At 36.1% G+C, this 26262-nt stretch overlaps 1 protein-coding gene across 1 annotated transcript in view; it reads left to right on the top strand.

Annotated features, from left to right (window-relative positions):
• Nucleotides 1-9829: 9829 nt before the first annotated feature.
• LOC127541529 (doublecortin domain-containing protein 1-like) overlaps nt 9830-26262 on the top strand; it is a 183806-nt gene continuing 167373 nt past the window's right edge. The window contains exon 1 of the mRNA XM_051966760.1: nt 9830-9896. Within this exon, the coding sequence (XP_051822720.1) occupies nt 9830-9896 (67 nt within the window). The remainder of the gene's footprint in view (nt 9897-26262) is intronic.

The following is a 26262-nucleotide window of genomic DNA, read 5'->3' as shown; positions in this document are numbered from 1 at the left end:
ATTGATAATATTAATGATAGCTAACTCATGTAATACCTATGATGTGTCAGGTACTGTGCTAAGCATTTTACAAATCTTAACTCATTTGATCTTCATAACAACCCTGTGAAGTAGATGCTGTTATTATGTTTATTTTACAAATTAGGAAATCAAGCAAACAGTTAAGTTGGAATGACTTGCTCAGAGTTACACAGTTTTTATGTGTCTGGGGCAAGATTTGAATTCAGGCCTAGGACTCTAACCATTTAACTCTAACTCTTAACTATCAACTAGGTTCTTGTAATCTTTTCTTGTTGATCTTCCACCACGACTCTGTCTTGGATCTTTTTACATGAAATATCAGTGCAACACTAAGGCTTTCAGCTCTTACTACATGAATAAGATTGAGAAAAAGTACAACATAATTTGAATGATGTACTTCTCCACAATTTCTGGATTATTTGTCTCCAACATGTGGTAGAGACCTCCAAGTTCATGATGAACCAATCAGCCACAGTAGAACACATAGTACCATGACCCCAACATTCTGGTGTCATTTGGGTCCTCTTCAAGAAGAACAGAAACTAACCACTTCTTCACATTAAACCACCATTGACCTTCCTGTGACCTTCATCTATCACTTCATTACCCTTTTCTTGGATTTTTCAGAGACTGTAGTATTCCAGGCTTTTCAATATACCATGTACCATGCCAAATGCCATGGCTAAGAGAGTATTTGTACCCCAAAAATGAACATTTGTTTTGGGGATTAGCTTTAAAGCACTATGCAAATTCAAGATAGCCTTTTTTCTTCATCTGATTTGTTTCTGGGGAAATAATTGCTTGTTCACCTGTAGTACATTCATAAATTCTTTCCATTTTTTTGTTATCATCTGTCTTTTTAAAGAAAATAAAAGTTGAGCTACCAGATTATGAATACCCTTTGATCCAGCAGTGTCTCTATGGGTTTGCATCCCAAAAAGATCATAAAAAAGGGAAAAGGACCCATATATGCAAAAAAAAATTGTACCCCTTTTTGTAAAGGCAAGAAACTGGAAACTGAGTGGATGCCTATCAGTTGGAGAAAGGCTGAATAAGTTATGGAGGGGTACTCAAACTACCGCCCGCGGGCCACATATGGCAGCTAAGGACGTTTATCCCCCTCATCCAGGTCTATGAAGTTTCTTTATTTAAAGGCTCACAAAACAAAGTTTTTGTTTTTACCATAGTCTGGCCCTCCAACAGTCTGAGGGACAGTGAACTGGCGCCCTATTTAAAAAGTTTGAGGACCCCTGAGTTATGGTATATGAACATTATGGAATATTATTGTTCCATAAGAAATGATAAACAGGATGATTTCAGAAAGGTCTGGAGAGACTTACATGAATTGATGCTGAGTGAAGTGAGCAGAACCAAGAGAACATTGTACATAGCAAAAAGATTCTGTGATGATCAACTATGATGGACATGGCTCTTTTCAACAATAAGGTGATTCAGGCCAATTCCAATAGACTTGTGATGGAGAGAGCTATCTGGACCCAGAGAACGGACTGTGGGGACTGAACATGAGTCATAGCATAAGTTTTTCATCTTTTTTTTTTTTGTTGTTGTTTGCTTGTTTTGTTTATTTCTCATTTTTTCTCTTTGTGATCTGATTTTTCTTGTGCAGTATGATAAATATGGAAATATGGATAGAAGAGTTGCACATGTTTAGCATATATTGGATTATTTTTTGTCTAAGGGGCAGTAGGGAAAGGGAGGGAGAAAAATTTGAAATACAAGGTTTTGCAAGGGTGAATGTTCAAAACGATCTTTGCACGTATTTTGAAAATAAAAAGCTATTATTTAAAAAATAAAATTATGGTGATTTAATTTTATTTTAAATTAAAAATAAAATTATGGTGATTTAGAGATAGCGAATTGGATCAGTTGATAGAATATTGAGCCTGGAGTTAGGAAGACCTGAATTCAAATCTGATCTCAGACATTTACTAGATGTGTGACATTGGATAAGTCACTTAATGTCTCCACTAGAGAAGGAAATAAAAAACCACTCCAGTATCTCTGCCTAGAAAACTCCATGGATAGATGGACTACAGGGTCACAAAGAGACACCATTGAATGACTAAACAACAACAATGATGATGAATTAATCTTTTACTTATAGCGTACTAGATCCTACAAGATGCCTCTTTAAAAATAATCAAATTAGCACACACATCAAATCTTATTTCTTTCTGAGTCATATCTACAAAGTATGAAAGAAGTTACTAAGCTTGTCTGAAAAAAAATTTTTTTGAAGCATCCTCATCTTAAAGGACTTTGTAAGACAAAGCTAGACAATCAGTGGTAGCACAACAACTTTTTTTTACATGTTTACAAGACTTTGAACCCAGTGACATCTTGCTGAGCTAATAGACACTTGGAAGTAGAAGAGCAGCAGGCTGATTGTGGGCTAGTAGCACTTAATAGAGATGTTTTACTTATACAGTTAATCTGTCCTATTTGCTTTTTGCTCAAGATTCTAATGAAACAAAAAGAAACTTACAAAGAAGAATGGTGAAACTATATGTAATGCTGGTAAATGGAATTGTTGTGTTTAGTAGAAAAGATAGACGGAAAAGAGGAGGGTTTTTTAAAAATTGAGCAAAAACAAGGCAAAGATTTATCGCCGACTCATCTGGAATGGCCAAGTTCCATCACCCACTGAAGGACCTAACTCCTGGAAGCAGAATCTGTGAGGCTGACAAAACAAACGTTACACTCAATCTCAACAGGAAATAATTTCAGAAGATGAGATCTTCATCCCATACCCCAAAAGATTTTGGGTCCCATTTGTTTCAAGGGAAAAATGATGAGGGTAGAACCTTAGATCTTAGATAGTTTATCAATATAGCAGGAAGTGGAATTATCCAGAGAAAGTCTGAATTTTACAGCCTAAGGTGCTTCCTGAATCAGGCAAGGAGTACTGGTTATCTGGATCTTTTGATCTTAATTGACCTTGATTTGATATTAATTAATTTCTATTCTTTTGAACAGTCTCATGCCCTTTGTTGAAGCCTGTTAGCAGAATTCATTGCTTTGACAAAACCATCCTAACTCCACGATTACTATATTTAATCAGAAAGCCAAGATATGATGCCAGCCCCCAAGGTAAAAAGACATTTCCCCGATAAAAAGACTTAACTGTACTTCACTAATTTGCTAATATTTTTGAGGGTGCTAAGTTCCTTTTAGGGCTAACCCACCAGTCAATAGCATAATCCCTCTCCCCAATGACTCCTTTTTGGGGTTAGTCCACTTGCTAAGCATCACAATAGCTAATGTCTAAAACTTTTTTTTTGGCTGAGGCAATTGGGGTTAAGTGACTTGTCCAGGGTCACACAGCTAGGAAGTTGGAAATGTCTGAGGCTTGATTTGAACTCAGGTACTCCTGACTTCAGGGCTGGGGCTCTAGTCACTATGCCATATAGCTGCCCCCTAAAACTCTTTTTAGGGTTATCCTGGTAATTCCCCATCATAATGGTGGCTTCTTCCTTATTACTGCTATGGAATTTGTCTTCCCACTTGTTATTTATTAAAAAATTGTTAAAAATTTTTTTTCCTTGCTAAAGACTTATGGTTTTAGCCTTCCCCTAGTAGCTTAATAAAATCTTTGCCCTTTGGGAAAAACCAATCAAACAAAAATTGAGCAAAAAGTAGTTCAGAAAACATTATAGGAGCATACTTGGAAAAAGTATGAAACACAGAAAGGAGCAAAACCTACATATATGTGTATTTATATATGAACATGCATACATGCATAATTTGATAAAAGATTATAAGACAGAGGGTTTACAGTTTTCCTAGCCATAAACAAGTGACCCATCTGCCAAACTAAAAAGTAAAAATAAAAATGGGTATAGTCGAGTCAATGAGAGGGGAGTTGGTTGTATAAATGAGAGGATAAACTACATCTGGGCTCTTTGTCACTTCTACCAACCCCGACTGGCAGCTTTTCTAAAGATAGCTGTGCTTCTGACTTGAGTGTGTTTCTTGGACCTTTAAAAAGCCATTCAGAGCTCTCATATTGGAAAAGGAGGGGTAGGAGCATAAAACAGTCAGGGGAGAAGCCGTTTGAAGGGATTCATCTTTTGCAAAGCATTCTTGGCTTTGAAGCTGTAGAAACACAAAGGTAGTTTGTGTCAAAACTGTGGGACAGCTGGCTTCTTGTTCAATGTAGAATAGCTAATTCAAAAATGGCTCTATCCTGCCTTTCCCTAAAATAAATTTTAAAAATACTCTTTTAAGTGTCATGATTAGCTTACCCTGATGAATCAAAACCCTTTGCCTTCCTAAAAGTATTTATTAAAATCGTTGTCATTCAAAGGTAGCAGACATTGTCCCAATAAACAAAAAATGAGCAAAAAGGAGTTAAGAATGCATTGTGGGAGTATACTTAGAAAAAGTATGGAGCACAGAAAGGAGCAAAAACTACATCTGTGTGCATTTATATATGTACCTGTATCATATATAATTTGACAAACGACTAGAAGACAGAGGGTTTACAAGTTTCCTAGCCATAAACAACAAGTGACTAGTCTGCCAAACCAAAAAGTCAACAAATATTGATTAAACACCTACTCAGGGCTAAGTACATTAAAAAACCAAAGGAGGAAGCACAACCTACAGTCAAGTAGAATTCTCTCTGTTTCATAATGCAACCATTTTGCAGTAATTATCTGCATTGGTCTGCTTAAAAAAAAAAAAAAAACCACCACTAAAACAAGCCACAGATCAGGCTCACCTCCAAAAACTGGCCATTTATTTGAGCCCCCAAACTTGTGAAATAGCCCATTTTTGTTTGTTTTATAAGGGGGGGAAACCAAATCCTTTCTCTCCATCCTTTCACTCCCTTTCCCCCCTCCAATAAACAGACAATTCTCTCTATTATCAAAAGCCTCGAACTGATGAGAGACTATTTTCCAGGGCGTGTTTTAGCTCCATCCTGATCAAACGAATTCGTTCCCCGAATCAGGTAGCCCAAGTCAGTTTTCTTGGGGCTCGGCTGAGAGAAGTGTCTAACTAGGGACGGCTGCTGCTCAGGTACCACAAATAAACGCCATGCTCCGGCCGCGGAGAGTGTAGGGAATGTGTTTGTTTACATTAGTTGATCAAATTGAGCAGCTTACCTTTATTTAAATTGAATAGGGGGCCGGGGGAAGGACTGTAGCAGCCGCCAAAGCACACTGACCCAGCTTGTCACCCAGTGACCTGTGAGAAGGCAATAATGAACTGTGAGTAGCTGTCATCTTAACTCTTTCTGACAGTTTGGCTTTGGGCACATCTGTGTTAGTTGCACGGAGAGCCTTTGTTGTTTCTCACTAGTGACTCTGCGGAGCGCTGTGGGGTTTGGCGCATCCATCCCCTCCCTCGGCAGCTAGGAGAGCAGCTGCCACGCATGGGCTGACATTTCTCAGAACCATGGACTTGGCATTTATTTCATTAAAACAATAACAACAACAACGAGGAGGAATTATCCGAAAACACTTGAATCGTTCTACACGTTTCATTTTAAATTTGAGAACATCCTAGATGTCGGGAGATGATCTTGTTCAAAAGGATAGAATTCGGTGTTTTAGTGCAAAATCGCCTCTGATTATTGTCTTTAGTTTTTCTCCTTTTCCATCATATCCTTCCATCTTTCCCTTTCAGGGCTCTTCTGTATGACCATGATTTTTTAAAGGAAAAAAAGAAGAAGAACCCCTCTCCCCATCAGCAAAACTGATGGATGGATTGAAAAAAAAAGATCTGTTTATATGCAGTGGTCCACACCTGTGGACCCCTACCTCTGCAAAGGAGTGAAATGTCTTCTCATCTTTCCTTACTAATAATTTTAAAAGTTACTTGCTACAATCCATATTGGGTCACCATTAACATTTCATTATTCAATCTGGTGCATCCTGCAGAAACAAGGGCACTGGAAACATCCTAAGATTCACTTGGAAAAGAAACAGCTGTTTCTGATTACCCATTGTCTGTTTTAGTCACATACAGAGCAGAAGCTTTTGAATAATAAATATTATCACTTCAATGAGTTTCTTTGTAAATTTAAAATTTTATTTATAAAACTCTTTCTCTAAGTCAGTGTTTTACAATGCCATGTTAGAGGTCTTTTCAGGAGTTATGAAAAATAATCCATAGTTCAATCTCGTTAAATTACCAGGTTACTTAGCATGGAACAAATGTTATGGGGTGTTTTTTAAATTTTTTTTTTAGTATTAGTATTAGTATTTAGTTAGTTGTGATATAGTGGAGAGTTCTGCAAAGACCAGAAGAATCAGACCTCCAATGAGCTGTGGGACCTGGACTTCTGTCCAAAATTGAACTCATTTACTTGTAAATTTTAGATATTGGCTCAAGACATGAAAAAAATGTCAGTTGTATTGAGGTCAGGTATCTTTAGAACACATAGGAAAAAATCTCTTGATGTAGATCAAGAATGATAATATTTCTACAATTAAAGATACCATACTTTGAAACCACCCAAAGGGAACCAACTAATTTTTTTTAATAAAATATAAGTTGCACTATTGAATATTTAGGACATTCGGTACCACATGACATCAATTCTCTATTTTTGCATTGAATTGTCAGTCTGGCCTACCCACCTAGCCTGATTTAAATTTGTCTCCCTCCTTCCTCCCCCTGCTTCCATTCTGTTCAGCAAATATCAACACAAACACTTTCTCTAGTGACAGTGAGTGCACAGGTCTGTTTTGATAACGATCACATAGACCTCATCTTTTGAGTTTCAGTGGACTGCTGTGTAACAAATTGCTACTGTTCAGATTCATCAATCTAGGACACTTACTAAGGAAAGCTAATAAGAATAGAAGCATGTTTTTCAGGACTCACTAAATCCGATTAATCTCTCCACGAAGTGGAGGACAGAAGGAAGACCCTAGAGCTTTTATTAATTACAGAAAAAACTCTCACCCCTAAAAAGTAAGATTTCCTCCCACATAAACAATAGTATTTTACCATAACCATGCAGTACAATCTTTTAAGAATATACAGAAATGATCACTGCAAAGCAGTTAAGGTTATAGTCAGAATTCTGACTTTTGATTGAGAAAGATTTTGCGTCTGTTCTTGCCTGTTTGTGGGAAAGATCATTATCGATTTCCTAATTTCTTTGCCCAAAGTTTTTTGAGACAAGAAAACAAAGAAGACAGAGCATCTACCTTGTACCTGCCTTTTGTGAGAGATAGATGGATGAATGATGGATGGATGGGTAGATGGATGGATGGACAGAAGCAGACAGAGCAAAAGAAATATTCCAATGGACTGGATTTACCTATAGAAACTTGAATTGCTTTTTAGCTTACTAAGGAATTCTTAATGAGGATTTTATGATTACTTCCTCCTAATTTTCTGCCATCTGCTTACTCTAAACCTTCAATTAGGCTTCATAGTTATTTCTTTATATGCCATTTTTCCTTCTGTTGGAATTAATCGTTTGTTAACGATGGTTAAATAGAATGGAAGTGAGTGTGACATGGGGGTCAGCCCATTGAACTTTGAGTCAAAATATTTGAGGATTGGGTTTCAGCTCTGTGAATTGTATTATTTTAGTCAATCTCTTACATTGTTTGAGACTTAGTTTCCTCATATATAAAAAGAGAGATAGAAATATCTGTTCTACCTTATATGCATGTTTTGTATGAGATTTAAATAAGAATACATATATATGCATATGTATAACACATATATTGCAAATATATATTATGTATGCATGTTATATAGGATTGTGTATATGTATATCATTTTGTAACTATAAAACAAAGTTCTATATAAACAAAAGGTACTAAGTAAACTTATAATTCTTGAAAGAGTATTCATAAATTTTAAACTAATTTTTGTTTACTATTCAGCAACTGAACAATAATTAAACTATTCTATAGTACCCATCATCATTCTAGAAAAGAAGTAAACAGAAATAAGTTATAGGCTTTTCTTAAATCTATGGATTATACACTTAACAAATTGAATATGATAAATCAATAGTCTTTATGGTTAAATAAAGGGAAGCAGTGATTTCAGGGACAAAGGTCTTGTTAGGGGTAGTACCAAAGACTGAGTGAGGCAGTGTACAATGCCATCTCAATGAGTGTGTTATGTCCCACCAAGGAGAATATCTGCAGGGAGCATGATATAGAGAAGAGATCAGGGGGTTAGAAATCAGATGCTTGGGTTCTGTTTCTGGTCCTGTCCTGTCCCTTAGTAATTTTGCTGCCTTTGTTGAGTAACTGATAAATGATTTTCCTAAAACACAAGTTTGATATTGCTATTTCCTTGCTTGCGGCTTCCTATGTCTATGGAAACTGCTCAAGTTGGTACTAAAAGTCCTTCACAACATGGTCCAAGGCTCGATTTCCAGATTGATTTCCTATGTTGCTGCCCCTCTGCCTGCACTTTGCTCCATCCAAAATGCCTTCTTTCTGTTTCCTAAACTCAGCATTCTTCTGCAGGGCTTTGTGTAGGCTGCCCCTCAATGCCTGGCATTCCTGTGTCATAGGATCATAGATTGAAAGCTATAAAGGACCCGTGGGGTCCTGTAGCCCTAACACTTCATTTTAAACATGTGGAAATTGGGATCCAGAGTGATTAAGTGGTTTGCCAAAGGTCACACATATAGTAAAATCTCCTTCTTGACTAAATTGGCAATGAAACTCTTTGGACTTAGCTTAACTGATTGTCAGACAATGTTCTCCCTCCTTACTTTTATCTTTTAGCTTCTGTCAAAATTTAGTTCTAATTTTTCCCCCTGCAGGTGAAATATCATATCCCCTCCTCATTCTCTGCCTTCCACATTCTATCTTATATATATGATGTGTATACACACATACATGCATGTGTGTATATGTGTGTATAAATAAAAATATGTATACACACAGAGAAATAGGCAGATAGACACAGACAGAGACAGCCAGACAGAGAGAGAGGGAGAGAAAGAGATGGAGACAGAGACAGAGAAACAGACAGAGACAAGAGACAGAGCAAGGAGAGACAGACAGAAAAAGAGGAGACAGAGACAGAAACAGAAAGAGAGACAGAGAAAATTGGCAAAACAGAGAGAGACACATATATGCACACAGATTCACAGACAGAGGAGACAGATTCAGAGAAAGACAGACAGAGGCAGAGACAGAGGAAGAGAGAAACAGACAGAGACAGAGACAGTCTCTATGTGTGTATAATGTAGTTATTTGCATGTTGTTTTCTACTCTTATCCCATGGAGTGAGTTTCTTTGTGTCTCTAGCACTAAGCATAGTGTCTGGCACTTAAGAAAGACCTGTGGATTGAGAAAATAGATTATAGTTAATCAGCAGACAAAGCCTTTCCAATTTGGTCCAACTTCTAATAGTTTTTGATTGCATAGTTTTAAAACTATGAATCACCTTGAAGAAACAATGAGGTAGAGGAGTGGGGTTTTGGTGGGGATGGTCTTGAGGATTTCTTGGTTGTTTCTAATGTTATTGGCTAGATTAAAATGGAGAAAGTAAACTAAGCAGGACAATGCAATAGCAAAAAGTGAGAAGTTATTGCCCAGATACACAAGTGATCCGTTCTTGTATTCTGTGTTGTGTAGCCTCACAGACACAGTTTAAACCCTTTCCCATTTTTCCGATACTCTATAATTCAATAATGTTTAGGATTAGATTAATATAAATAATAAGGCAGTGGTATTTTCTTTTCCTTTATTCCTTTTTATCTGATCATTCATTTATTCAACAAGTATTTATTGAACATGTATTTTGTGGTAGTTACTATATAATAAATCTCTGTCCTCAAGGAACTTAAAATATGGGGGAAGACTTTGCTGCCTATGACTATACTTACAGCCAGTCATTTGGCATCTGTCACAGTTCTGGTAAGATTCTTAGCATTGTCCTATAACTATGTGGCAGGAAGGAAAGAAAAAAAAAGTGCTAAGTGCTTGACAAACATTATCTCATTTGATCCTCTCAAAAACCCTGATAGGTAGATGCTATTATTATAATACCTATTATATAGTTGAGGAAATTGAGAACCTGCCCAGAATCATTCACCTAAGAAGAGTCTGAGACTGGATTTGAACTCAGGTCTTCCTGATTGCAGGCCCGTCCATTATACCATCTCACCATGAAGGTAACTCAATATTAAATAAAAGAGTTCCAAAAATTTGAGAACTCTCACATATTTCATTATCATGGAGAACTATGGTGGGGAAAATGGTAGAATTCAATCTTATTTGAATTTATATTTGATCAAGATAAACAATGAATTGTGAATGTCTCTAACTAAATTTTGAAAATCTGTTAGCCCAAGGAATTTGAGGGATACAAATCAATCAATCAGTAAGCACTAATCAAAGATCTGCCGTGTGCCAGACATTGTTCTGGGAGCAGGGATACAAAGGCAAAAAAAGTTAGTTCCTGTCTACAAGTAGTTTATTCTTAATGGAGAAGAGCCAGCATGGACATATGTGAGTATGTACAAAATAAATATTTAGGTGAGGAGGGCCTTTCTAACTGACTAGATTAAGAAGGGCTTCAGATAGAAAGTGAATGGTATATGAGTTGACTTTTAAAGGAAATACAGTGTCTTAAAGTGTGTATGTTGGTGGGGAAGGGGTGAGAAGTAAAGAGGCAGAAGATTACAGACGTGAGAGACAACCAGTGCAAAAACATGGTGTCAGGAAATGAATTTTGTGAGTGGGGAACATTCAGACTAGAGAGACTGCAGTATGGGCAAAGGAGAATAAGTACAATGGGGAATTGTTTGCGTAGGGCCAGGCCATGAAGGACTTAACCAACAGAGTTTATATTCAACCTCAAAGGCAATGGGGAGCCATTGGAATTTATTGAGTAGGAGAAGAATATGGATCTATACTGTAGGAAAATAATGTTAACAAATGAACGGATTGGATAAGGTGGAGGAGGGGGAGCAGAGAGACTAATCAGGAGGCCATTGAAATAGCTCAGGAAGTGATGAAGGTGCAAATAGGGTGATAGGGTGGTGGCCATGGTGATACAAAGAAGGAACCATAAGGGAAAAATATTGTGGAGGAAGGATTTATGATTTGGCAACTAATGCTTGGGTATGAAAAAAAAGTTCAGTGTAATTCAGCCAGTATTTATGAATTATATACTTTGTGCAAAACATTGGACTAGACATGCAGATAGATACAAAAAAAAGGGGTAGGGATGAAAGCCCTCTCCTCTCCTGGACCTTAGAATTTATTGAAACTGGATGTTTGGGAGGATCATGGTACCTTCAGCAATAACATGGAAGATTAGAATAGAATGAGTTTAAAATTCAAGATCATTACACATTTTGGGGACGAGTTGAGTTTCAGGTACTGACAGGACATCTAGGGAAAAGATATCCAGAAGGCAGTTGACAATGAGAGAGTCAAGAGACTCAATTGATACTAAGAACCATTTCCCTAAATGATAAATTGGCTAAGGATGAGAGTAGGCAATTCTCAAGGGAATAAACCCAGGCTATCAATAGTCATATGAAAAAAACCCTATTAATTAAAAAAATTATTAATTTAAATTATTAATTAAAATGCAAATCAAAGAAATTTTTATGTTCTCCCCCATACCTATAAAATTGGCAGAGATGATAAAAAAGAAAATGAATAAAGAAGAAAATCAATATATCCTTAGTAGACTTATAAGTGGGTTATAACCATTCTGGAAAGCAATTTGAAATGTTGTAAAAAAGTTAGAGAACAGTTGTAAGACCTGATCTAGCCAACTCCATTCACAAGCGGTTGTGTAGGACTCCAGCATGTATTAACTTCTCTATAAAAGTGGCAATATTGGCTTATAACAGCTGACTTCCCTCGGTATTTTCTTTCCAGCTGTGACGGCTTCATTTCTTCAAGGAATTTTCACTTTTCTTCTCTATTTCCTGTCACAAGGGATCTATTTATCTGTATATATGGATATGTATATATATGTCATCTAGATGGCATCATAGTACGTAGAGTACTAGACCTAGAATCAGGAAGATCTGAGTTCAAATTTGGCCTCAAACTCTTACTAGCTGGGTGATCTGGCAAACCTTCATTTGCCTCAGTTTCCTCATCTGTATAATGGGGATAATAATAGCATCTATCTTACAGAGAGATGAGATTTGTAAAGTGATCGGCCTAGAGCCTGGCACACAATATGTGGTATTTAAATATTAGCTATAATAAATATAAATACATATAGGTAATGGGACAAGCTGATTTGTAATAGATATGCATGGCCATCTACTTTCTGGTGGAAGATGACTCGCTCTGAGCGAATGAAGTTGCAGTGCCCCTGGCTACATCTTGTTGCAATAGAAGGAAACTTGTATTAACATATTACATATTTTTTGGTTCAGCTATACCAGTGCTTAGCTTCAAAGTAGGAGGAAAGGTCCTTTATAGGAAAAAAAAGTATTTATTGTAGCTCTTTTTGAAGTGACCAAAAACCCTGAAAGTTAATGATATGCCCATCAATTGAGGAATGGCTGAATAAGTAGTTGTGTTAAATGAATCAAAAGGTGTAGTTATGCTGTAAGAAGTGAAGAAATAGATGATGTCAAAGAGACATGGAAAGACTTATGTAGACATGTAGAGCAAAGTAAATAGAATCAGAAGAACAGCTTATTCTATAACATCAATATTATCATTTTGAAGACTTTTACAAGCTAATAAAGAATGAAATGAACAGTCAGAACAAGATAATCAACTTTGAAAATGTTAAAAACTGTGATCAATACAGGGATCATTCATGATTCCAAAGCAATGATGATGAAATGTGCTATCCAAGCTATTATTTTTTTTCTTTTTCAGAAAAAAAAATGCAATAGGGTGAGTTTTGGAAGGGAAATAAAAAAGGGAACAATGATTTTTTAAATGCTTATACTATGTTCCAGGCAGGCAGATAGGTGGAACAGAGACATTTGAGTTCAAATCTGACCTCGGACACTTCCTGGCTGTATGACCCTGTTCAAGTCCCTTATTTTCCTCATCTGTAAAATGAGCTGGAGAAGGAAATGGACAAACCACTCAAGTATCTTCACCAAGAAAAACTCAAATGGAGTCATGGAGAGTCACATCTGACTGAAAATGATTGAACAAAAACGGGAAACATTCTAGGCGTGATACTAAATGCTTTACAAATATTATCTCATTTGATCCTCACAATAATCCTTTACAAAACAACCTCTGTTTTATAGATGAGGAAACAGTCAAACAAATTTCCTTCTATTGCAATAAGACAAAGCCTGGGGCACTGCAGCTCTGTACACTCAGAATAAGTCACATTTCATCAAGTGATTTGTCTGGAGTTTGGAAATATTAAGTCAGGTTTTAAATTCATGCCTTCCTTACTCCAGGATTGGAATTCTTAATTGTTTTTATTTTATTTTATGACAAGAGACCTCTCACAAAATGGGGGTAATCTGTCCAGGTTTATAATGTAAGGGAAAAATCAAAAAAATTTTAAAAGAGTTCAGGAGAAAGATTGGGGCTGGAGATAAAATTTTGGAATCAACTACAAAGAAATGATCATGAAATTCATGGGAAGGAATGAGCTCACTTATGGAGAGAATACAGAGAGATAAATAAGAATGCAACAAAAGAAACCGTGGGACAGTGTTCAGACCGATGGAAAGAGAATGAAAATGTAGCAATATCACTTGAATAGAGGAAATAGAGAATTTACAGGAGACAGGTTGACACCATCAAGAAGTTGCCAAGAACTTGAGAAAGATGAAACGTGATTAAATGCTGTAAGATTTAACATCTGAAATTATTGGAGATCTTAGAACTATGTCAGAGGGGCTAAAGGGTCAGGAGCCAGATGACCAGGTGTTGAGGAGTAAATGAATGATGACAAAATAGAGGGAGGAGTGTGGTTGACTTTTTCTAGGAGTTTGCATGCAAAAATGAAAAGAGATATAATACAATGGCTCAAGGGGATACTGGAATCAAGTGAAAATTGTTTTTTTAGGAGGTGAGAGAGTGGGAAGGACTCAGTAGATAGGGTCGAAAAGGAATATTTGAAAGAAAGAATGGAAGTTACGTCTTCCTGAGACCGTCCTAAAGGAGAAGTAGATGGATGAAAATTTTGAAGTGTGAAGTAGGCATTATGGACTTAAGACTTTGAAGCATTTTGGAAAGGATGTTTTTGATTTTTGCTGTAAAGTTCTTTTCAGAGCATAGAAGTGGGAGCTCTCACTTAGAGAGAAAGGAATACTGAAAAATATGTAATAAAAAGCCATTGAATAGGTAAAGAGAGCAAAATGGCAATTAGATAAGAATTATTAGAGTAGTTTTAGTCAGAAGAATGGCATGAGTTTTTCTAAGGGGAGCTTGGAAAGAGGAATGGAGAAGATTAATGGTTTACATGATCTAGGGTTGAGAATGCTTAGGTGTGAACCATGATGGAATAAAGCAACAAGAGATTCAAGACTGGAGGTCAAGCAGTTGACTTGGTGAACCATAGGATCAAGATTGTGAAGGGAGGAAAAGTAAGACCAAGGAAGGAATAATAGACTAGGAAAACAAGAAGGACTAGATAGATTGGATCTCACAGCAAGGATGAAGCATTCATATAAGAAGATTAAGGGAGAGTAGAGATGGAAAGATAATTATTATCAGAGAGGAATATTTCAGAGCTCAAGATCATGGAGGTCAGTGTAGTTGTGAATAAAGGTGAAATCCTCCTGAGTGGCTAAGGCATAATGATCATGTTGGTCATGAAAGTTGAACAACGTTGATAAATTGAGAGGATTTGATTGACATTTATATGTATGTATATTGTTGTTTCCAGAAACCAGGGCGTGAGTTAGTGTAAATAGAAAATTTATGTTCCAGATATGTTTTGAGAAAAGAAGCAGAGAACCGTTTAGGGCAGTAGATTATAGAGCAAAAGAACTATAATAATTGACATAGAAGGATGGAGAGATTATAGTCATAGAGAAAATATTTGAAAATAACAGTGAAGAACATAGAATATTATGACATCTTCCTGTCCTAGTGTATCAGAGGGCATAAGAGAGGAGGTCTTCTGAAGTAGCAGGGAATATAGTGTTTCAGGAGAGAACCAGGTCTCATGATGAAAGATGATACAAAACAGTATGGGGGAAAAAAAGAGATCTAAGATTCAGGAGATAGTTTTTTTCTTTTTTCTTTTTATAAAACTTTTTTATTGACAGAACCCATGCTAGGGTAATTTTTTACAGCATTATCCCTTGCACTCGCTTCTGTTCCGATTTTTCCCCTCCCTCACTCCATCCCCTCCCCCAGATGGCAAGCAGTCCTTTACATGTTAAATAGGTTACAGTATATCCTCGATACAATATATGTGTGCAGAACCGAACAGTTCTCTTGTTGCACAGGGACAATTGGATTCAGAAGGCATAAATAACCCAAGAAGAAAAACAGAAATGCAAACAGTTTACATTCATTTCCCAGTGTTCTTTCTTTGAGTGTAGCTGTTTCTGTCCATTCAGGAGATATTTTTAATGATAGAGGAAGTGTACCAGAGGACACAATGGAAGGAGAGGGTGGAAGAAGAAAGGGACTGATGAAAGATATTGTTAAATTCAACGCAGATGAGAATACAAAGGGAATTAGAAGAGGAAAGATATTTTTGACTCATAATACCATGACTGAAGCAATTTGTCCTCATGGTCCAATGATTATTATGGAAGACACCACCATTGATTTCAGTGTTGGGTTCTTTCTCCAAATTCTAGGACTTGGGAAAGGAGGAGACAAAGTTTTCAACTGGATATTTGGATCATTAAATACCTGGAAATTGGATCCTTAGGGCCAGAATAAATATGTATACAATACTAGTTCCTTACTCCAGGATGTTGAAGGATAAGACTCACAGGCTCCACAAATGGGGCTCTTGGTCAGCCAGGTATCTGAAAAATTGGTATGGCCCTTGATGCACCTGTTGAATGGAGGTTTGGTGTGGACAGTGTCTGAGGGCTTAAAGCCCTTAAGGAGCTTGCAATCTAGTTAGGGAAATGAGATGTAGAAAAGTTAAATAACAATACAGGAATTAAATTTCAGTAAAGACTGAGTCAAATATGTGGCAAAGTAAGATTTTTCGTAGTTAAATGAAAATTCAGTGCTTTCATAGAAGTGCTATGAAAACAAGAAAAAATGATGACTATGATCCAAGAAACCTGAAGAAGGAAGTACTCGAAGGTTGAACTTGGCTTATAAAAAGGGAAGATACAGAGAGAGACAGAGAGATAGAGACAGAACAGAGAGAGAGAGACAGAGAGAGAGAGAGAGAGAGAGAGAGAGAGAGAGAGAGAGAGAGAGAGAGAGAGAAAGAGAGAGAGAGAGAGAGAGAAAGAGAGAGAGAGAGAGAGAGAGAAGAGAGAGAGAGAGAGAGAGCCAAAGAAACACTTTTTTCATTAATGGATCATAAATTTAGAGAAGGGACCATGGAGGTCATTGAGTCTAAACTATTTTACTGATGAAGCCACAGAAATCCAGAAAACGGATTTGGACAAAGTCATATAAACAGTAAATGGCAGAGTTGGGATTTGAAAACAGTTCCCCTCATTTTATATCCCATGTATGACCCGGGACCCAGATAATCATTTTCTCTGTGTTGCTCTTTGAAGCTTGGATGAGACAGGTAGGAAGGTTATTCCCCAGTTCTGCAAGTTTATCATGAATCTTTTATTTATGAGTGTTGTGGATGTTTAACCAGAGGCATAAGCTAACCTCTTCTATTGGTGTTTAAGCAAAGATAAACAGATAATTGTATAGATAATTATAACAAACCTTCTCTGGAAACAAGTATGAGGAAATCTCTTTAGTCTTTAGCAATTAGGTCACTTTTCTCCCTGAGCAATCTGATGGTGTTGCAATCTGATGGTGTTCTGTGTCATATTCTTTATTCTTTTTTGTAACATTGGGAATTAATGGAGCATCATTGGGACTTAAAATCTTGAAGATTTATTGTGTTTAGTGAAAGAAAATTAATATAGTTTTGACATAATTGTTATTTTTATTATCATTAATTATTATTATCTTCCAGTTCACAAAGTTTCTATTTGATCAAGAAACATTTAGAACATAGATGTTATCTAATTCTTTGACTTAATTCTGTGACCGATCCATCATCTCATCATCATCATTACACACATTTATACATACTTATACATACATATATTTCTTACAAATATTCCTGAGGAAAGTGAAGTGTCTCCTAGACATTTTAGGTCTATATGATCCTTATCCATACTCTTCCCTCAATTTCCCATAGGGATCCATATTTCACATTGCTTCTTTTCTCTGTATGATCCTTATTCCTTCTCTTCCCTAAATTCCCCATAGGGAACCATGTTTCACATTGCTTCTTTCCTCCTGCCTTCCTCTGGTTTCTTTACTATCTCTGGGGGCATTTATATAACCCATAGGCTATTTGCAATTTCTCCTTGTTACACAATGGACCCTTTACAGTAATATATGTGCTTAATGATGCTTTTTGCCACTTTTCTGATATATGTAAAATGTGATCCATATCTACTGCAGATTAAAATGTATAATATTTATAACACAAACATCATCTTTCAAAAATTCTGGTACAAACTATATAGGAGGTAAAAATCATGAACTCCTTAAAGTCAACCCACTGTTGAATAGAGACTTCCATTTTAGAAGAGAACAGTTTTCCAAAGCTGAAATATTAAGTATCTAGTAGAATGGGAAGGTATGTAGGGAGAAATGGTCTAGAAAAATAAAAAACAGTATAAGCTACCTTTGTTAAAGGATAGAGCCATCCAGGAAGCAATAGTTACAAACAGAATACAGACTTGACTCACCTGAAAAAAAGCACCTTAAAAAAAGAAAGTCCATGTGTTCCCTTAATTTTCATATCAATCCATGGTTGGATACCTACAGTAGTAAGCTAAAGGAGCTTCAGACAAGAGTTCCCGTTTCTAACAGCAGATGGAGATGTTTAACAGATTTCCATAGTGCGCTCATAGGGTCCATTTCCCAAGAAGGAATAAACAAGTAGTGACAATTTAAGGACTGGGGGAAATGCTGTGAAGGAAGATAGGACTTAAGATTAGGTCAGATTCCAAAGTCTGATGGAAGCATGCAATCTTTGAGCAAGGAAAGTGAGGAGCAAACTTATCATGTGCTGTTTCCTTTGGCTATTTTTTCTTGGAGTAGCTCAGGAATATTTGTAAGAAATATACGTATGTATAAGTATGTATAAATGTGTGTAATGGTGAGCCTAGAGTTTTCCTTTAATTATAATGATATTATATTCAAATCAAAATATGATTGTACTGAGAGTTTATAAAAATATTATAAACCTAAATATTCAGTAAGTTGGCATACAATGGCTTTTGATTTACCAATGGGTCAAATTGTATATATTGAAGTATTAGCTCCTAGAAAACCTAACTGGCCTGGATGTTACCTTTTCACTAAAATACCGGCTTAAGACTCCATTGTATTATGAAGTTCCAATACTGGCCAAAGAGCTGGCCCAGATCATCTCTTGAGTTTTCTTCTTGCTGTAGTGTTCCATGAGCACTTCAAACTTGGGTCAAATAGATAACTCAAAGTATTGAGAGACTCCACAGTATTATATATTTCATCAGAGCAGTGTCTAATAGGAATACAAGGAAAACATGGGTTATGTAATTTAGACATAAAAGCACTAATATATGACTAAGTTCCAATATTGAGGGCTCCATATTATCTCTATATTACGATTACTCTCCACTAATATAGATTGCAATTCCTCCACATCTCGTTGTATATGACTTTTACTCATGTCCTTTGGAAGATGATTCTTCATAGATCTTCCCCCAGGTTGTCAAAAATATCATGGATCCCAATCAAACAGTGAAGTTGTTGATTTGTTATTTCATGCTTGTGCTAGATCCATGTCCTTATGCAATCACAGATTTCCATGATGATGTTTTTTAGACTTCTTCTTGTATCCAAGTCACAACTGATGACAAACTGAAGCCTTCTAAAGGCTTCCATAAACTTCTTCATTATCTTTTGAGGCAGCATTAGCTTTATATATCCATAATTTTTTTTAAAAGGGTTGGTAATTTGGAGTAAGAGAAGAGTTGATTTTTACATAGCACTTTAAGGTTTATAACTATATATATAAATAGATATATCACTTATGTTTACACATGTGTGTATATACATACACAAACATATATGTTGATCTTTATAGAAATGCTGTAGTGTAAGGTATTATTATAATTCAATTTTATAGATGAGGAAGCAAAGACAGAAAGAGGTGAGTGACTTAGCCAGAGTCACATGCATCTTATAAATGTCTGAAGCCAAATTCAAACTCAGATCACTTTGACTGCAAATCTTGCAGTTTAGAAGATGTGATGTTTTATTGTTTCTTTTTGATCAAAAATAAAATTTTGGAAAGTTAAATTAATAGTTAAGGGATACAATTTCAAATTTCATTAAAATCAATTAGAGGTCTGGAAAGGTCCCTCATTTGAGGAAAGTGGGGTTTAGAGAGTTGAATGATTTGCAACTGGCCATATGAATAAATAATGGAAGAAAGAGAAACAGATCCCAGAATTCCTAGCTCAAGATACTCTTTCCTATGCTGAGATATACCACTAATATCACTTTTCACAGAAAGACTTAATTGGAGTTTATGGAAAGGATAGATAGAAAAGGAAAAATGAAAACCAGAAAATCTTCAGTGCTGAGTTGAGTTTGAAAGCAGAAGTACCCATTTTAGAATTCTAAAACGGGTACTTCGGCTTTCAAACTCCATTCCACTCCATTACCATCTTTCTGAAAGTAAGGCATGTCTCAGGGAATAGGCCGTGTATCTTACTGGATAGAGAACTGGGTTCAGCATCACTAAGACTGACATTCAAACCACTGTCTCTGAAATTTACCACTTGTGTGTCCTTCTGTCTGTCTCTCTGTATCTCAGTCAAGTAGGAGTTATTGATCTAGAAAATCACATCTCAGAAGATGTTAGGTCATAAAATTTTGAAACAAGCCTTGGCTATAATAATATTTCACATAAAACAGAATCTATAATTTTGTAAACTATGGATTGATTTTACTAATAACTGGAACTGCCTTCTATGATTATTTTGGTCTTTTCATCTCCTTTGGGTTCAATTATTTCTATGTATGTGATCTCTAATCTCACCTGGTCCCACATCAACAACTCCTTTTAGGATATTTTGAGTTGGATGTTCCATAAACATAAAAAACTTGACATGTACAAAATATTATCTCCACTTGCGACCAAATCTACCCATCCTTCTTCTGAACTTTCCTCTCATCACTTAGGACAATACCATCCTTTCAGACAAGTGGACACCTTGGATCAGAGTACCATTTTATTCACCTAGACAATTTCAGTACCCTTGCCTCCTTTTTTCTCCCCACTCCAAACCATTCTTCAGCTGACTGGCAAACTAACTAACAACTAACAAAATAACTAACAAACAAAACTAACAGCTTTGTTGACTATTGAGCTGGGGAAGAGTATATATAATAGTATTTTTCTTTTTAAATTGAAGCCTAAGTTTAAAATTTTAAACCTAAAACAGGAGCTCCCTGTTAAATACATTCCATTGGCTCCTTTGACTTTTTAGTATCAAATATAAATTGCTTTGGTTAGAAAAATAGCTTGGGTGATACAGTAGAGTGTTGGGCCTGGAATTAGGAAGCCCTGATTTCAAATCCAGCCTTAGTCTCTCTGCTATATGCATTTGGTGGTTCTTCCTCTCAGAGAACATGTCATCTGGGTCAGGACCTTTACATTAGCTGCTCCCTTGCCTGCATTTTTCTCTATCCTCACACTGCCTCCTGTTATCTCTGATTTCTATCAAGGCTACTACAATAAGCTGTTCCTGGAACCCTTAGCTGTGAGTGACTTTTTTCTACAATATTACCACATCCTTGTATGTGTTTTGTATCTACTTATTACCTGTGTTGATTTTTGTCTCTCCTTAAAAGGTAAGATCCTTGAGGCAAGAACTATTTGACCTAGATTTTGTCTTAATATCCCATACTTAGCATTGTTCCAGGAACAAAGTTAATGCTTAATTAAGGATGACTGGATGATTAATATGATGGCAATGGCTATTATTGTACTTAAGGCCCAGTTGGTCAAAGGAACTATGATTGTTACACATTTTGCAGATTTCAAATATAAAACTAAATGTAGGAGTGGACAACTTTGACTTCTTTTTGCTTAGTAGAGATTTGCATTTACAGTGGTTGCTAAAAATTCTCAATTTTGGGTCCATCCCCATCCTCACACAGACACACTAGAAATATCTTGAGCAAAGAGTAATTGAGATCTTTTCTCCATATCCACATGAATGCATATGATGCTTTTGTGGTTCACTATGTTAACCCCAGAGGAGTAGCAATTTCTCAATGCTATTGACCTAGCACTTCACGCTCACAGCTATTTCTTGGTATATTGTCTGACCTATGGGATAGTACAGGGATTTAGCATCTTTCTGATTCATTCAGCATTTGATGAGATGTGTGGGTGTTATGGTGTCTCTTTCCCCCTCCCTCCACCTATTGTTAAAACAAATGAAACAAAGTCAACTATGTAAGTGAAGGCCATACTGCCAACAAACCTCCATTTCAAAGAGCTAAAGGGTTAACCCCTTAAATATCTATCATTTAAAATGGGACAAAACTAACAACTTTGTTGACTGTTGAGCTGGGGAAGAGTACATACAATAAATAGTATTTTTGTTTTTAAGTTAAATATACAGGGCTGTCATATTTCACAATCTTTTTAGATCCTAAACTAAAGTTTAGTATTGAAAGTATCTAAAGATTCTTCCTATTCACACACATAGAGATGCAGGATGCAAAGAATCATTTCTATATTAGTAATAAAAACAGTTAATGTTCTCAGAGCTATTTACAAACTCTGTCCCATTTTATCCTCACAACAACAACTCTGGAAGGTGGGCACTATTATATCCCCATTTTACAGATAAGAGTATCAAGGCAAAGAAAGGTGAAGTGACATTCAGTTAGTATCAGGGCAAGATATGAATTCAGGTGTTCTTAACTTCAGGTCCAAGACATAATTGTCTTGGAATAGAAAGCCTAATTGATTCTTTGCTATTTCCTTTCATTATTCCATAAGAAATAGTCCATGGTCTAAAGTTTTACTTTTTGATTCATAAGTTTATTGTTCATTATTATTTTCAGTACTTTTGTAGAATTATCATATTTAACTTGCATGCATTAACATTTGTTACTTTAATACTTAATTTAACTTTTACACTTATTACTAATTACTGTGATTTCATATTTGATATGGACTTTATTCATCCCTGTTCAATATTCAGAGAGAAAAGGTACCTTTCATCCTTCTAGCTACATATAAGCTTTTGGGTATTCCAAGATTCTTTCCTTTTCCCCCAAGACTCCTGGAATGAAATCACTGTTAGCCATTGTCACCATTACTGACAAGGCAGCTATTTTTCAATGACATTTTGCTCAGAGAATCAGTCCAGTGGGAAGGGGCAAAGGTAGGCAGCTCATTGAATCTGCAGTCCATAGCCCTGGATTTGAATATTAACTCTGCCATTTATTTCTATGATCTAGACCCAAGTTACTTTTCTCATCTGTAAAATGAGGATGCAAGATTGTTAAGATAATTTCCAACTCTAGATCTTTGATCTGATGAGTTTTTCATTGATCTCTGAAATTATGTTGTTGTTTTATTCACTGTTCCTTAGCTTTATCCTGAGTTTTGCTCCATTATAAAATAGTAAAATTTTGAGTCTGTTTTATGTTTATACTTCTCTTGCAAATATTAAATCTTACTCATTTAGAATGTTAGTCCCACTAGAATTTTCAATGCCTTATTATGTTCTATCTATTGTTTTTTATTGTCATGCTTACCCCAAAAGGTGAGCTATAGTGGGTAGAGTGCTAGATTTGAAGTCAAAGAAAGATCCGAGTAAATATTTTGTCTCAGAGACTAACTAAATGTATCTATTGCTCAATTAGCATTTATTAAGTGCCTATTATGTGCGAAACTCATAGTAGCAAATGCTAGTAATAATATAAAGAAAGGCAAAAGATAGCCCCAGCCTTTAGCTCACGGTCTAAAATGGGGACAACATGCAAATATCTATCTGCAACCAAGATCTATCATCTGCCTATCTATCTGTCCATTCATCTATCTATCCATGTATCCATCCATCCATCAATCTATCCATCCATGTAATCTATGTATCTATCCATCTATCCATCCATCCATCCGTCCATCCATCTATCCATCCACCTATCTGTCTATCTATCTGTCTAGCTGTATGCTTGTTTATCCATTCATCATCTATCAATCTATAAATATGTATAGGATAAGTTTGAAATAATCTCAGATGGAAGGTTTTAGATACAGAAAGGCTGGGGAAAAGCATTTTGTTGAAGGTGGCATTTTGGCTAGGGCTTAAAGGAAGCCAGGAGGGAGAGATGAGGAGGGAGAGCATTCCAGGTATGAAGGGGGACTGCTGACAATGTCCATAGTCAGGAGGTGGAGGGTCTTATGGGAGGGACAGCTAAGAAGCAAATATTAGTGGATTCCAGAGTACGTGGGGCTGAGTAAAATATGGAAAGAATGGAAAAGTGAGGGATGAGGCAAGTTAAGAAGTGATTTGAATGCCAAACAGAATTTCTTATTTGATCTTGGGAGTAAGGAACCATTGGAGCTTATTGAATAGGAGACCGACATGGTCAGACTTGCATTTTAGGAAGATCAATTTGATAGCTGTGGGAGGATGGGTTTAGGGGGTGAGTAAACCTTGCTATTGCAATAGTACAGATATTAAGTGATAAGGGTTCACACTAAGGTGTGGGCAATGTCAAAGGAGAGAAGGGGAGATTTTAATATACATACACACATATATGCCCACATATGGTGGCTGTAAAAGCAAATGGGTATATATGCATGTATAATCCATATATACAAATGTGTTTTTATGTTATGTGTATGTGTGACTATGATTTGATATTTAAGATGGGTTTTATTAATCCCTACCAAAATTCAAAGAGAAAAGGTACTTTCCTTTTCTCTAGTTGCATATAAGTTTCTAGGTATCCTGAGACTTCTTTTTTATCCCCAGCACTCCTGAAATGAAATCATCATTACCCCTTTGTCACAGTTACTGACTAGATAGCTAATTTTTTTCCCTCAATAGCATTTATTTTTCCAAATACATGTAAAGATCATTTTTATAAGATTTCATGTTTTAAATATTTTTGCCCTTTCTCTCATAACTCCCTCCTTCCCAAGACAGAATACAATCTGATATAGATTTTGTTTGTGCAATACTTTTAAACATATTTCTATATTTGTCATGTTATGGAAGAAATATCAGTTCAAAAGGGATAAAACATAAGAAAGAGAAAGCAAACAAAACAGCAACAACAAAGGTGAAAACAAACAAAGGTTTCAGTCCACATTCAGTCTCCATAGTTCTCTTTCTGGATGCAGATGTCATTTTTCATCTCAAACCTATCCAAATTGTCTTGGATCATCACATTGCTGAGAAGAATTAAATCTTTCATAATTGTTCATCACATAATCTTGTCATTACTTGCAATGTACAATGTTCTCTTGGTTCTGTTCACTTCACTCGGCATCAGTTTATGTAAGTCTTTCCCAGGCTTTTCTGAAATCAATCTGTTTATTATTTCTTCCAGATAATTATTTTTAATAATAACTTTTTATTTTCAAAATACATGCAAAGATAGTTTTCAACATTCACTCCTGAAAAATCCTGTGTTTCAAATTTTTCTCACTCCCTTCTCCCCTTAGGCAGCAAGTAATCCAATAAATGTTAAGCATGTGCAATTCTTCTAAACACATTTCCACAATTATCATGCTGTACAAGAAAAGTCAGATCAAAAAGGAAAAAAGTGAGAGGAAAAAACCCCAGCAAACAACAACAAAAAGGTGAAAACACTATGTTGTGATCCATATTCATTCTTTGAGTGTAGTTGTTTCTCTCCATCACAAGTCCTTGGAATTGACCTGAATCATCAAATTATTGAAAAGGACAGATCCATTTTGTTGTTGCTGTATACAATGTTCTTTTGGTTCTACTCGCTTCGCTTAGCATGTTTATGTGAGTTTCTCCAGGCCTCTCTAAAATCATCTTTTGGATCATTTCCTAAAGAACAATAGTATTCCATAACATTCACATGCCGTAACTTATTCAGCCATTCTCCAACTGATGGGCATCCACTTAATTTTCAGTTCCTTGCCACTATAAAAAAGGCACCCACAAACATTTTTGCACATGTGAGTCTTTTCCCTTTTTTATGATCTCTTTGGGATATAGACTCAGTAGAGACACTGCAGTTAATTCTTTTAAAAATATTAGTTTTCTTAAAGAGGCAATCTAGTAGAGGGGGAGACCATGAGTGGAGAGTAGATAGCTCATTGAATCTGGAATCTTAAGCCAAATACATATTCACTTGTAATATATATGTATATATCTCTCTGTCTCTTTCTCTGTATATCTAGCTATATGTCTATCTATCTGTCTGTCTGTGTGTGTATGTGTGCGTGTATGAAAGATAAAATCACCAGATTTGGCAAGATATTGGATATGAGGAAATGAGAGAGAGTAAGGAATTGGGATTGTCATCTAAGTTGCAAGCCTAGATGTCTGGGAGGCTGTTGGTACTTTCAACAATAATAAGGAAGTTCAAAAGACAGGAGATTTTTGGAGAAAAACTAGGGATTTCAGTTTTGGCTATGTTCAAATTAATATGTCTACAGTAATCCAATTTAAGAGATCCAATAGAAGGAGACATAAAATTGGAGGTTAGCAGAAAGATTAAGGCTAGAAAAGTACATTCAAGAATCAACAGCATGGAGATAATTCTTGAATCCATGGGAATTGATGAGATCCCAAAGTTAAATAGAAGAAGAAAAGGGACTAGCAAAGAGCAACGTTCATGATTAGCTGGTGTATCTGGAGGAAAATCCAGCAAAGACAAAGGACAAAGAAAGGTCAGAGAGGTAGAAGGAAAACAGGAGATGGTGGTGTCCTGAAAACCCAGAGAAAAATTAACATTGTCAGAAGGTTCAAAGTGATCAGCAAGTATGAGGACTGAGAAAAAAAAAGTCCCTTCCATTTGGCAATTGGAGATCATTGGTTATTCTGGACAGAGCAACTGATGAATGATGCTGAATGAAGAGTTCAGAAGCTACATA

This window comes from Antechinus flavipes, chromosome 6, assembly GCF_016432865.1.
Source record: "Antechinus flavipes isolate AdamAnt ecotype Samford, QLD, Australia chromosome 6, AdamAnt_v2, whole genome shotgun sequence".
NCBI classification, from domain to species: Eukaryota; Metazoa; Chordata; class Mammalia; order Dasyuromorphia; family Dasyuridae; genus Antechinus; species Antechinus flavipes.
Note: the sequence above shows the minus strand (reverse complement) of the source record. Positions and strands in the feature narration are given on the sequence as shown.